This window comes from Barbus barbus (assembly GCF_936440315.1).
Source record: "Barbus barbus genome assembly, chromosome: 29".
NCBI classification, from domain to species: domain Eukaryota; kingdom Metazoa; phylum Chordata; class Actinopteri; order Cypriniformes; family Cyprinidae; genus Barbus; species Barbus barbus.
This window is the reverse complement of record NC_136757.1, coordinates 25499169-25510535: the sequence shown is the minus strand read 5'-3', so window position 1 is coordinate 25510535 and position 11367 is coordinate 25499169. Positions and strand designations below refer to the sequence as shown.

At 37.6% G+C, this 11367-nt stretch overlaps 1 protein-coding gene across 1 annotated transcript in view; it reads right to left on the bottom strand.

The window, feature by feature from the left end:
* Positions 1 to 2311: 2311 nt before the first annotated feature.
* LOC306848996 (plexin A3-like) overlaps positions 2312 to 11367 on the bottom strand; it is a 172712-nt gene continuing 163656 nt past the window's right edge. The window contains exons 26-32 of the mRNA XM_079383806.1: positions 11150 to 11253; positions 10938 to 11034; positions 10270 to 10460; positions 9285 to 9454; positions 8837 to 9049; positions 7838 to 7988; positions 2312 to 5978 (exon numbers count right to left, since the gene is read on the bottom strand). Coding sequence (XP_079239932.1) covers positions 5883 to 5978; positions 7838 to 7988; positions 8837 to 9049; positions 9285 to 9454; positions 10270 to 10460; positions 10938 to 11034; positions 11150 to 11253 — 1022 coding nt within the window. The 3' untranslated portion in view covers positions 2312 to 5882. The remainder of the gene's footprint in view (positions 5979 to 7837; positions 7989 to 8836; positions 9050 to 9284; positions 9455 to 10269; positions 10461 to 10937; positions 11035 to 11149; positions 11254 to 11367) is intronic.

The window sequence follows — 11367 nt, the reverse complement described above, 5'->3', positions numbered from 1 at the left end:
TTTCTGTAATCCTTCCTTTTTGTTCACGGGAGCAGCTCTTCCGTTCAGCTCTCTCTCTCTGTTTATCCCCTTCAGATGTTGCACCTTCTCGGCGGCATAAATATTCTACTATTGCTGCTTTGTCTTTCCAAAATATCAGCCGGCTAAAGAAAACAAGGAGAGATGCCACAGATTTGCAAACAAATGATGGAACATGTTCACAGCAGATTGAACAGACAGATTGACGTCTTTCACAAACAGGGGACGTCGCTGGTCATCGCATTGGTGGAATAATTGCATGTAATTCCTGCTTCCAAGAACGAACGACATGTTCCGGCTAATTCATTCATGCTGGAGTTTTACTGAAATTACTCATGAAATAACTTTACCGAGAGCAGTCATTATGCCGGAAGGATCGCCATTCAAAATACAGTAATTTGATGTTACTTTAAACAGTAGCAGCCTTGCGTTCTCTCTAAATGAGAGCGGGTAAAGACATCGAGAGTGCAGTTGAGTTCAGCTCAGCGAGATCCATCATAGTCAACTGATAAAAGTCTGTGTTTTATCTCTCCAGGGTTGAAGACTGTAGATGTTAGCTTGACCCGACTCTCAAAAATCCCCCCTTCCACCCAAAATAAGAGCTGGCTAAGCTAAAAACATGTAAATTAGCGTATGAATATGTATAGAGTTTTACCTGTCATTTTGTAATTAGCCTACCTCAAGACTGAAGTCTCTGTCTGATCTGCTTCAGATCCTGCCCGGCGGTGGCTAAAACGACTTTGATCTAATCAGTCCTAATTAATGGAGACGCAAACAAGACAACTTTAAGGCAAGTTCATTAGCATGCATCGTGAAAGGTTACACGCCTAGGACAAGAAATCTTTCATTTTCAATAAGAGTTGGAGAGTTGAGTTTAACTTTATGCAAATTATTGTTTTGTAGGCTATTTCTGTTGTTCTGGGTAGTTCCGCTCACAGTGAAGTCCAAAATCCCATTTTGCCTACCTGAAAATTAAACATACGGACAAATTACATTAAATACTTATGAAAAGTTTAAATGTCATAGTATTATTAATCATATTAATTTATAGACTGCCTAGAGTATAGCCTATTACCACACCGCAGGACCTTTTAAAATGAGCTAGTGAAGGTTCCAGAGGGTTCATTTACACTCTTTTGCCAATTTCTATTATTTTTTAACATAAAACCTTGCTTTTTCAAAATTTTAATTAAGAAAGAGGTCTCTTATGTACACAAGGCTTAATTTATTTGTCAAATCATAGTGAAATATTACAAATTTAAAATAACTATAAATAAAATAAATACATTTTATAAAATATAATTTATTCCTGTGATGCAACGGGGAAGTCGTGACCTAATGGTTGGAGAGTCGGACTTGTAACCCAAAGGTTGCGGGTTTGAGTCTCAGGTCCGGCAGGGATTGTAGGTGGGGGGAGTGTATGTACAGCACTCTCTCCACCCTCAATACCACGACTGAGGTGCCCTTGAGCAAGGCACCGAACCCCGAAATGCACCCTGGGAGCCGCAGCATAAATGGCTGCCCACTGCTCCGGGTGTGTGTTCACGGTGTGTGTGTGTTCACTGCTGTGTGTGTGCACGTTGGATGGGTTAAATGCAGAGCACGAACTCAGAGTATGGGTCACCAAGCTTGGCCGTATGTCACGTCACTTTCACTTTTCACTTTCAAAGCTGAATTTTCAGCAGCCATTTTCAGTGTCACATGATCCTTCAGAAATCATTCTAATTTGCAGATTTGATACTCAACATTAATGTTGTATAAAATTTATTGTATAAAATACAATTCTTTTGTAACAATTGTTTCTACTGTAATTTTAGAACAATTTAATGTGTTCTTGCTAAATAAAAGTATTAAAAAAAACCTACCACAAACATGGTTTTCACAAATATAATTACATGAATATGTTCTGATTGGCTGTGATTTTTCTGCATCATGCAGCAATTTTGCTTTCATTGTGGACAGAAAAATAACTTGTCACTGGAAAAGTGTCATGCTGTGTCTGATTAGAACACATCGTACTGAAATGTGCCGTTTTCCATCTATATTCCTCTGTTCAGATATACATGTCTGCAGGTGATCGCAAACTCAATTTGCAATTTAATATAACTGTCTTTCCAATTGCAAAATGGTTTGTAAGAAAATGAAAAAATGCACAAAATAATTAGTCATATTTTTTTCTGTGTTCTTGCAGTGTACATATTCAAAAAGATCAAACTATCATTTATCCGAGTCCAGAAGTGTGTAGGTTTCACTGAGACACTTGTCTTTATTTGAATGAAAACATCAAGCTCTTGAGACAAAATAGTCCTTGCAGATGATTATATATACAAAAAACAACTGAAAAAAAAAAACATTCAAGAAATATACAGCATCATCCACATATCTTAGCAAAAAAACAAACAAAAAACAACAACAAAAAAACAAACACCATGCTTGTCCTTTGAACATTAAATTAGAATCCAATCTTTCAAAAACCTTGCACAGAGTAAAAAAAAGGTGCAAATATATACAAAACACTTCATTGCAGCCAGCGTTTTAGACTCATTCTCACGACTCCCTCAAACTACTCAACGCATTAAAACGGAATTAAAACAATAATTTAAACAAAATAATAAAAAAAACATTTCAGTCCAATAATTATACAAAATATATTTATATATTTATATAGAATTAAGGACTAGGCATAGCATTTGCCCATTAACCAGTCATCCAATCAACCAGTCAGTCACAAAGCTCTCCAGACACGTTAATAAACTCCATATATTTCTGAAACTGTAAACAAGTCTGTTACAATAAAATTGATTAAAACATTTGTGATAAAGAGACAAACCGACAAATAAATTAGAATTAATTCATCTGAGACAAAATGTTTTTTCTTCTTCTTCTTCTTTTATAACTAGAACATTGACTGAAATGTAGTTATGGATCTAAAACAGACATTTTCTTCTACTGTATCTACTGAAAAAACACCACAGTTATTTTTCCACTCACTCCGCTCCGTTCCTCACAAGTTACAGGTGCTTTTAAGAGTATGCCGTTTCACCACACGACGAAAACAAACCGCAAAGCGCCTCATTTGGCTCTGAGTTCTGCTGTACGAAACGAAACGGGCGATTTCGGATATATGGCTATCGGCCGAGGTGTCGTTAGTGTTAGCTCTGTCTTCACCAGTCTAGCTAAAAACACCCCAGTGGGCAGTTGCACTTAACGATAGTCAGAGTTATCTTACAGGCAGTATGTACGCGACCAAGCTAAGTCCACTTCCCCCACAGTACGTTTGGCTTTTACTCACAGTATAGAAAAATCAGATGTAAACCTGACGGCATGGTTTCAACCAAGAGGTGCTAAATCAAAAAATTCAACCACTGATGTTTACTTTTCAGCTTTTTTAACGTAGATTTATGATTGCGTTTCATTTCTCAAAGTGGTTCGGTTCCAGACGTCGGATATTGGGTTCGCACCTGCATTGCTGACGACGCAGCTTTGGCAAACAGGCAGTAATTCCTGATGTATCGTGTTGCAAGAGGTTGAAATGCCATAACGGAACCAGATTCATGAACTGACCCCGTTCCCCCAACAGAAAAACAAACCGATGTTCAAAAAGATTCTGCTTAATTATCATCCTGCAACGTTTTCATATGTTAATGAGCCCCACATTTAGTTCAAAACATCCTGCCTTCACAACTCCAACAACAAAAATGTGTCTTTTGATGATGCCGTATCTATCTTGTTATCCCATCCAAATCCATGCGGCGTATTTGAAGGCAGGTTTAATTTCATTCAATGAGAGTTTCAAATATCCAGATACATTTTGCTGTTGAAATGCACAAGTTTTCAAACCATGACCCTGCGGGACGAGTTCTAGCACTACTCAACCAAAAGTTGTTCTATTGTAGCCAAATGAAGGCAATCGCGATTAGTAGTTATTAGCAAATCCAATACCACAGGGTAAGAAAGGGCAAAATCTATCGACGTAAGATGTATTTAAAGATACGTGATCACTTTGATGGTCATTGAATATCTACATTCAAACTCAACTAATAAGGCCCCAATGGATTTCCCTACTGTTTTAATGATCCCACATTACGATGGGTGTTTGTTTGCTCGAACTGACCTTGGTGAAGTAGGTTTTTTACATTTTAAAGACCAAGTTGAAAGCAAATAGTTCTCCCTGTAGTCCTGGCTGTGATCATCTGAAGGTATTTTGTGTTTAAAACTGGAACGTGTATAATGAGGCAACGATTTTTGAAAGATATGCTCAGTTATTCATGCTGTACATTCTCGGTGATTTCACGCAACACAAAAACACAATTGATACGCAACTAGACAGGGCAGAACTCAGAACCACATATAGCAAGGAATAGAAAACAGCTGAGAGTACTTTGAAATTCACGTACGTATCACAATTCGAGTACCTGGAATATAACGGTTTGCAGTTCACCTCCGTGGCAGCAGAGGGCGATGCCATCGCTGCCGTCACGGAGATGAGAAAAGTCCAATAAAGAGAAGAGGAAATGACTTAAGGCCTTGTTGTTTGTGTATACAGACAGATTCGACACAATCGTTATAATCGATCAAGCAGGAACCTTGATAAGGTTGTACGGGGGACGACTGAAGAACGGATGAGATTTGTCTAGCTGCGGACTTCTGTGTCAAAAATTGCATTGGCCTGCTGAAACGGCGAGAAAACAATCAGAGTTGAACAGTTGTCCCTTCGTTGTGCTTGGCATTGTGAACACGTTTTGGCTGGAACAACAACAGGGAAATGAAAAGAAGCGCGACTCGCCAACTGCTAACGTTGAAAATTTAGAGTCAAGACGGTGAATCTGAACACACAGGGAACTTAAACTCATGGCTTGCAGGTAAATCTGAGAGTTATTGCTCTAGATGTATCTACTACATTAAAGATGCCTGTCATCAAGGGACACAAATAGGCCCTCGCCAACGCAGTCTTGGAGAAGAACCACAGAGTCCGAGTAAACACTCCAAACCTCACAGTTACACAGCGGTGTACAAAAAAGCTAAGAGAGCGGAAATGTCCCCCCCCAAGGGACGAACGCCTATCCCGGGGTACATTTCGGCAAGGGTTCGGGAGTCATATCCGGATGCAACGAAAAGGCAAGCTTCAAAAGATGCTGATCCATACCTCTTGACAAGTAGAGGTCCATTTGGCCCCATAATCACAAAAAAAGAACGAAAACGAGAGAAAAGGCGCTTTTATAGGTCTATGGCAATTTCGAGACGAGGAGGAGAAGGTTCCTCCCATTCTGCCCAGCCTCAACACTACCCATAATGCATTTGGTCTCCATTATTGACTCATTCCGATATAAATATCTTCATTTCTGTTAATGGAGCTCGCTGCACGATTGTGATTGTTTTTGAGGCATCTCTCGGAGGTCGATATGAAGAACTGTTTTCAGATTACCCGCCGAATGCATTCCTAAAACATGTTGCTTCTTTTCTCTCCCAGAAAGTCAGATATTTTCTTCCATGGCACTATCTTGGCAATTTGGCTTCCAAGGCAAGAGCATGTGCACCTTTCCTCATTGGAATGTATCTGATCCACAGTAGTCCGTGTTGAATAGTTTGTTAAGCAGGCCGATATGAACGGCGTTCGGTCTGGGCATTAGGGAGTGCGGGCGTTTGGGCGTACAGGTTCTGCTCCAGAAAAACATTGGGCTTCGTATGCTGTGCTGTGGTTCCTTTAGAGTTGATTGTCCAGTGTTTTAGCCTCACCTTCTGCTAGCACAAGCCTTGGATGTTCTGACACGGGTCAGTCCGCCGGACTCCATCAGTTCAGTCTCAACCCTCCCCCCAACCCCCTGAACGCTTCCCCTCCCATCCCGTCCAATCCATCACCACCCTCAGCTGCTGCCAGACATCAGGTTAATGGCTTGTTCCAGTTTGTGTCGTAGCTTGTGTTTGCGACAGTAACCGTCTCTGTCCAGCGCTGTCAAAATCTGAGAGGAGGAAGAGAGGGAGAAGCCATTAACTGAAGGCTGAACCCATGTAATAATTCAATATTCCACATCGTTCAGAGTGTGAGAGTTTGCGGAGGCCCACTGGAGCTCATAATGACAATGATAAATGACCTCATCAGATATGGCACTGCACATTCGTCAAGATCAAACCGCTAATACTGAAACAACATTTGCATTTCAATTCAGATCTCATGTGCATCTTTAAACTACCGTTATGGCAATTTGCACGACCACTACCAGGACTTATGTTTCTCATGATCTTACAAACTTTTAGATTTAAATGCTTCCCTGAAATTAGTACGGTTTAAGTTTTGCCTACTGTATATACAGTATGAATCGAATGTTTTTTTTACAAAACTACTCAATTTCTACTTCATACATACACAATATACTACTTTATACACACATTATATACATTAAAAAACACATTTGATATTTATATTTAATTTATTATATGTATATATAAATATACGTATAAATAGCGTAATCCATGACACATATTACATTTTAGGTAATATAATCAGACTTTTACTTTTAGATTACTTTTGACCCATATCGTTTTTAACATTGATTTAAATTGTATAATCTTGTGCCATATTGGTATAAAAATACAAAGAGTAAGAAAATATATTTCATTTGTTGTTATCAACACGAAGTACATTTGGAATCTGATTACATAATCCAGATTACATGTAATCAGTTACTACCCAGCTCTGTATATTACATTCACATTTTTGCTGAAAAGTAATAAATATATAATCAATTTTAGTAAGAAAACACTTGCACCTCAAAGGGTAGTCATTAATGACACACAGGTTCATGTAGTGGAAGAATACAAGTATTTAAGAACGATTATTGATAACAGGCTGAAGTTTGATCAAACACAGACGCAATCATTAAAAAGTCTAATCAAAGATTGTATGTGTTGAGGAAACTGAATTCTTTCAATGTACAGAGAGTCATTCTCAGGACTATCTATAATTCATTTGTTGAAAGTGTCCTGTCCTTTTCATTTATTTGTTGGTTTTCCTTATTGTCTACAAAGAACAAAAATCGCTTGCAAGGTACTGTTAATACGTGTTCAAAGATTTTAGGTGTTCCCTTGTGAAGTCTTACATTTTATTATGAACAGCAAGTGATGAGGATGGCACATAAAATTATAGGAGACTGCTCACACCCTTTGAATGATTATTTTAAGTGGATGCCCCTTGGGAGATGTTTAAGGTCAATTAGATGTTCCACAAATCGGTACAAATTTACTTTTGTGCCTGAAGCAATACGTTTATGCAATAAATTTAGTTGATTTAGATGACTTCAGTTGTATTTATTTATTTATTAATAATATATCTCCCCCCTTTTATGTACTTGGTGTATTTTGAGTATTTGTGTGTAGTATTTGTATAGTGTTGTATATGTGAAGCACTACAAAAGTCTGAATTAAAATATATATTTAATAAGTATACTTATTATTTAAAAATATTCAATTGGGTGTTGTTGCTTTTATATCTGTTTGGTGATGCTATAACCACATTTGAATATTAATATTAAATATATACTTTTTTTAAATTATTGTATAACATTATAAATATTGAATATTTATATATACATATTTAATAAGTATACTTTTTTTTTTGTTTTTTTTTTTTTAAATTGGGTGTTGTTGGTTTGATATCTGACTGAATACTAGTGTATTCGAGATGACACTTAATTCACAAACTGAAAAACCAACCACTTAACACTTTAAACCCCTCCAAACACTTGACTCTTGCATGCTAGTATGCTGGTAATAGTATGTGTAAACGTGTAACTTTTAGCACGGGATGAAAAATAGACCTCACCTCTTCCTTGTACTTGTTGATGTAGAAGTACAGTTCACTGAGCGCGCTCAGCGTGTTGAACTCGTTGCCATGGAGACGGGACTGCTCTACTAGATAGGCATCCATGTCCTGATCGCTGATACTTGGCATCTTGCTGATGTCTCGGTAATATCTTGAAAACACACACACACACACACACACACACACACACACACACACACACACACACACACACACCCCCTGGTTAAAAATCATCTACTTCATATTATGAATGAACAGTTTGGAGTTAATCTACTGGAGAAAATGAAAACTAAATAGAATTTCAGTTTATGCTGCTTAGTAAACGACTGTAGTGCAAATGACTAATTAGTGGCACCTACTAAGGCTAGTACATTATTATTATTATTGCTTACATTATATATTTTAGTATCGAGATACTATTTTAGTTTTTATTAAAATTGCTAAATTTTTTAACTAAAATAAAAATTCTAAATGTTGTGTGTTTTTTGTCTTCATATATTTGTTATTTTATTCAAGCTCAAATTTCAAAACAAGAAATGTTGCCTCAGCAGCTAGCTGAAATAAAATAAGTGTACACTTTTTGTATATTTTATATCAGTTAAAGGTTTATTTCAAGTAGCAAAAATGTTTGTTATGGTTTTAGTTTTAGTTAACTATAATATAATATATAAATATATAATGGTTCACAAAACAGCTGCTGGTAGCCATAGACCTCCATAGTATATTTTTTCCATACTGTGGAAGTCAATGGCTACCAGCAACTGTTTGCTTACCGTTACTCTTTAAAATACGTTTTTAGTGTGTTCAACAGAAGAAAGAAACTCAGATTTTGGAACAACTTGATGGTGAGTAAATAATGACAGAATTGTCATTTTGGGTGAATAAAAAAATCAGTATCCTTGCCAGTTTTGAACCTAAAGTACAATCTTTCAAGGTGTTTAATTACTAGGCTATAGCAATCAGATCAAGTCTGTAGTATTTTGAGGCGCGCGTCCGTACCTCTCCACCCAGCTCTTGTAGTTCGGGATGTCTTTAGCATAGAGGAGCTTGTTTGACGGAGAGTCTTTGCCCAGACGATGCTCAGACGTCGAGCAGGAGTCCATGAAGGTCTGAGCCACCACTGACAGACAGGCATCTGTAATACTGTTCTTGTGGATGTCAAAGACAAACTGAGGGTTTTTTATCACGTTGACCCAAAACCGCAGAGGAAGGCTGGTTTAGAAAGAAAGAGAGAGATACAATAAAATCTGATTACGTCCAAAAAGCTTTTTAGTGATTGTAGTTTGTGTTGAATCACACTAAAATATATTATTTTTCAATTGCTCTGAGAGCGTGCTTCGTTCCCGAAACAAATGGAACCGAACTGGCAACCCAGCAGGGCTTCAAAACAATCCAAACAGATGCTGCAGAAAATAAGGTCAAAGACAGGAAGAGCTTGGTATCTCACCAGTTGCTCTTCCAGGTGTGCCGTACGTCCGGGTCGGTGATCTGTCGCTTGTCTGCTTGCTCATCCAGGAAATCAAACATGTATTTGATGGCCAGCGGGAGAGCGCTGCCGCGATGGGCCGTACTGAACACAGTCTCAAAAAGATCGTCCACAAACTTCTGCAGTGTGCCCTAAAAACACGACACATGAGAGTTTACATGCTTTAGCTAAAATGTCTGGAGTCACATCAGGTGTTTTGAGGCACTATTCACATTTTATTGAAAAAAATGCTAATTGTGAGGTTTTAATTGATGTGTTTTAAATTTTTATGAATGAATGATTCTTTTAGTTGAATGATTAAATGGATTGTTCCAACTTTTCATTATCAGTTCGCTTAATAATGTACAAATAGTTAACTGCTAAAATATATATATTTTTATATATAAATTACTAAAGCTATATGCTTTTTTTTTTTTTTTTTTAAGTACAATAAAAAAATACAAATTTTTGTCAACAATTTCACAATGACCATGCCTTTTCTTTTTGTGCAAACATACCACATTTCAGTTACTTACAAACAATCTTCAATTCAATTGGTTGCATTAATGTCCATTTTCAAAAAATGTACACTATTATTCAAAAGTTTGAGGTTGGTACGATTTTTTAAATATTTGTGAAAGAAGGCTCACCAAGTATTTATTTAATAACAAATACAATATAGAAACAGTAATATTGTAAAATTATAATTTAAAATAACGGTTTTCTATTGGAATATATTTTAAAATGTAACAAAAATTACAATGTAACAGTCTTTACGGTCACTTTTAATCAATGTGATGCATCCTTGCTGAATACAAAAAACCCTTACTGAGCTCACACTTTTGAACAGTTGCTGTTAGGGTGAGTAAATACATCTTTAACCATGGTAAAACTCTGTAGCATACAGCCTTGAGTGGTTTATTGTGTTAAAAATACAAGCTTTCTGTGTAGGATGATGTGTATGTACCTTGGTAGCCAGTAAGCGTGTGAGGTAAATCTCAGACACCATCTTGCTCCCACGGTCTCCCTCCCGCTGGTCTGCGTGCTCATGGTTCTTCACCAGGTGCCAGAGTTTGGTGCCCGTCTCTTGGTCAGGTGTGATCATGGGAGCCCTGGATCGAAGGCTGTCTGGACTACTAGACGTCCTCAGCAAGCTCTCTATGTACAGTACAATCCAAATCAGCATGTTCTTCAATCTGCTTCTTGACAGTACATTGCAGTTTACATATCTTAATCTGTACATCTAAACTGTTTCTGAATCATTATCTTTCTAATAGCTGTGTCTCAAAGCCTAGTGAGCCGAATCAGCGTTTACTGTCTAAAAGTACAGATGTCTAAATAAACATCATTATGACTGAAATGGATCCTCTTACAGTTAGTCAGACACCTTAAACATTGAGAGCATGTCTATGATATCCAAATTTACTGTTTAGCTTACTAGGTGTTGAAACACAGCCTACAGTATATGTGTTATTTCATTGAATGGCTGGTGAAAAGATCTTAGATTCCCATTTGAGCCAAACATGCTGCATGTGGCATGACACAAAATGCTGGAAGAATCAATGATATATTAAACAAACATGGCTAAAGCTGAGGATTGTGTGGCGTAAAGCGATCCGAGAGCCTGAGGCTTACCGTATCGACTGAGAGAGCGAGTGAACGTGAAGGAGTTGGCGATGTTGTAAGCGGATACTTGCTTCTGAATCAAAGCCACCAAAGACCCATCTGTCACCTGAGATGGAAAATGAGAACTATAAAAAAAGCATCTCCATTTTTGTACAGCACGTGACAAGCATTTGTAAATTTGCATAACATAACGGAGCAGCTGCCAGGAAGCATTGTTTAACCTGGTAGTGCGCCAGTGTGTTCAATCTCTTCCAGTCGCTCTCGATCTTTGTGGTGACGTCTTCATCCTGGAGGATGATTCTGGTCAGTCGACCCTGCCGCCATTCTGGAGAAGAACAGTAAACAAAATAGTCTTGGATGATGTTTCTGGAGTATCAAAGGTAAAAGTTATGCAACGTTTTCTGCGCTTTCTCTCTAATAGTCAACATGATGCCAAAAT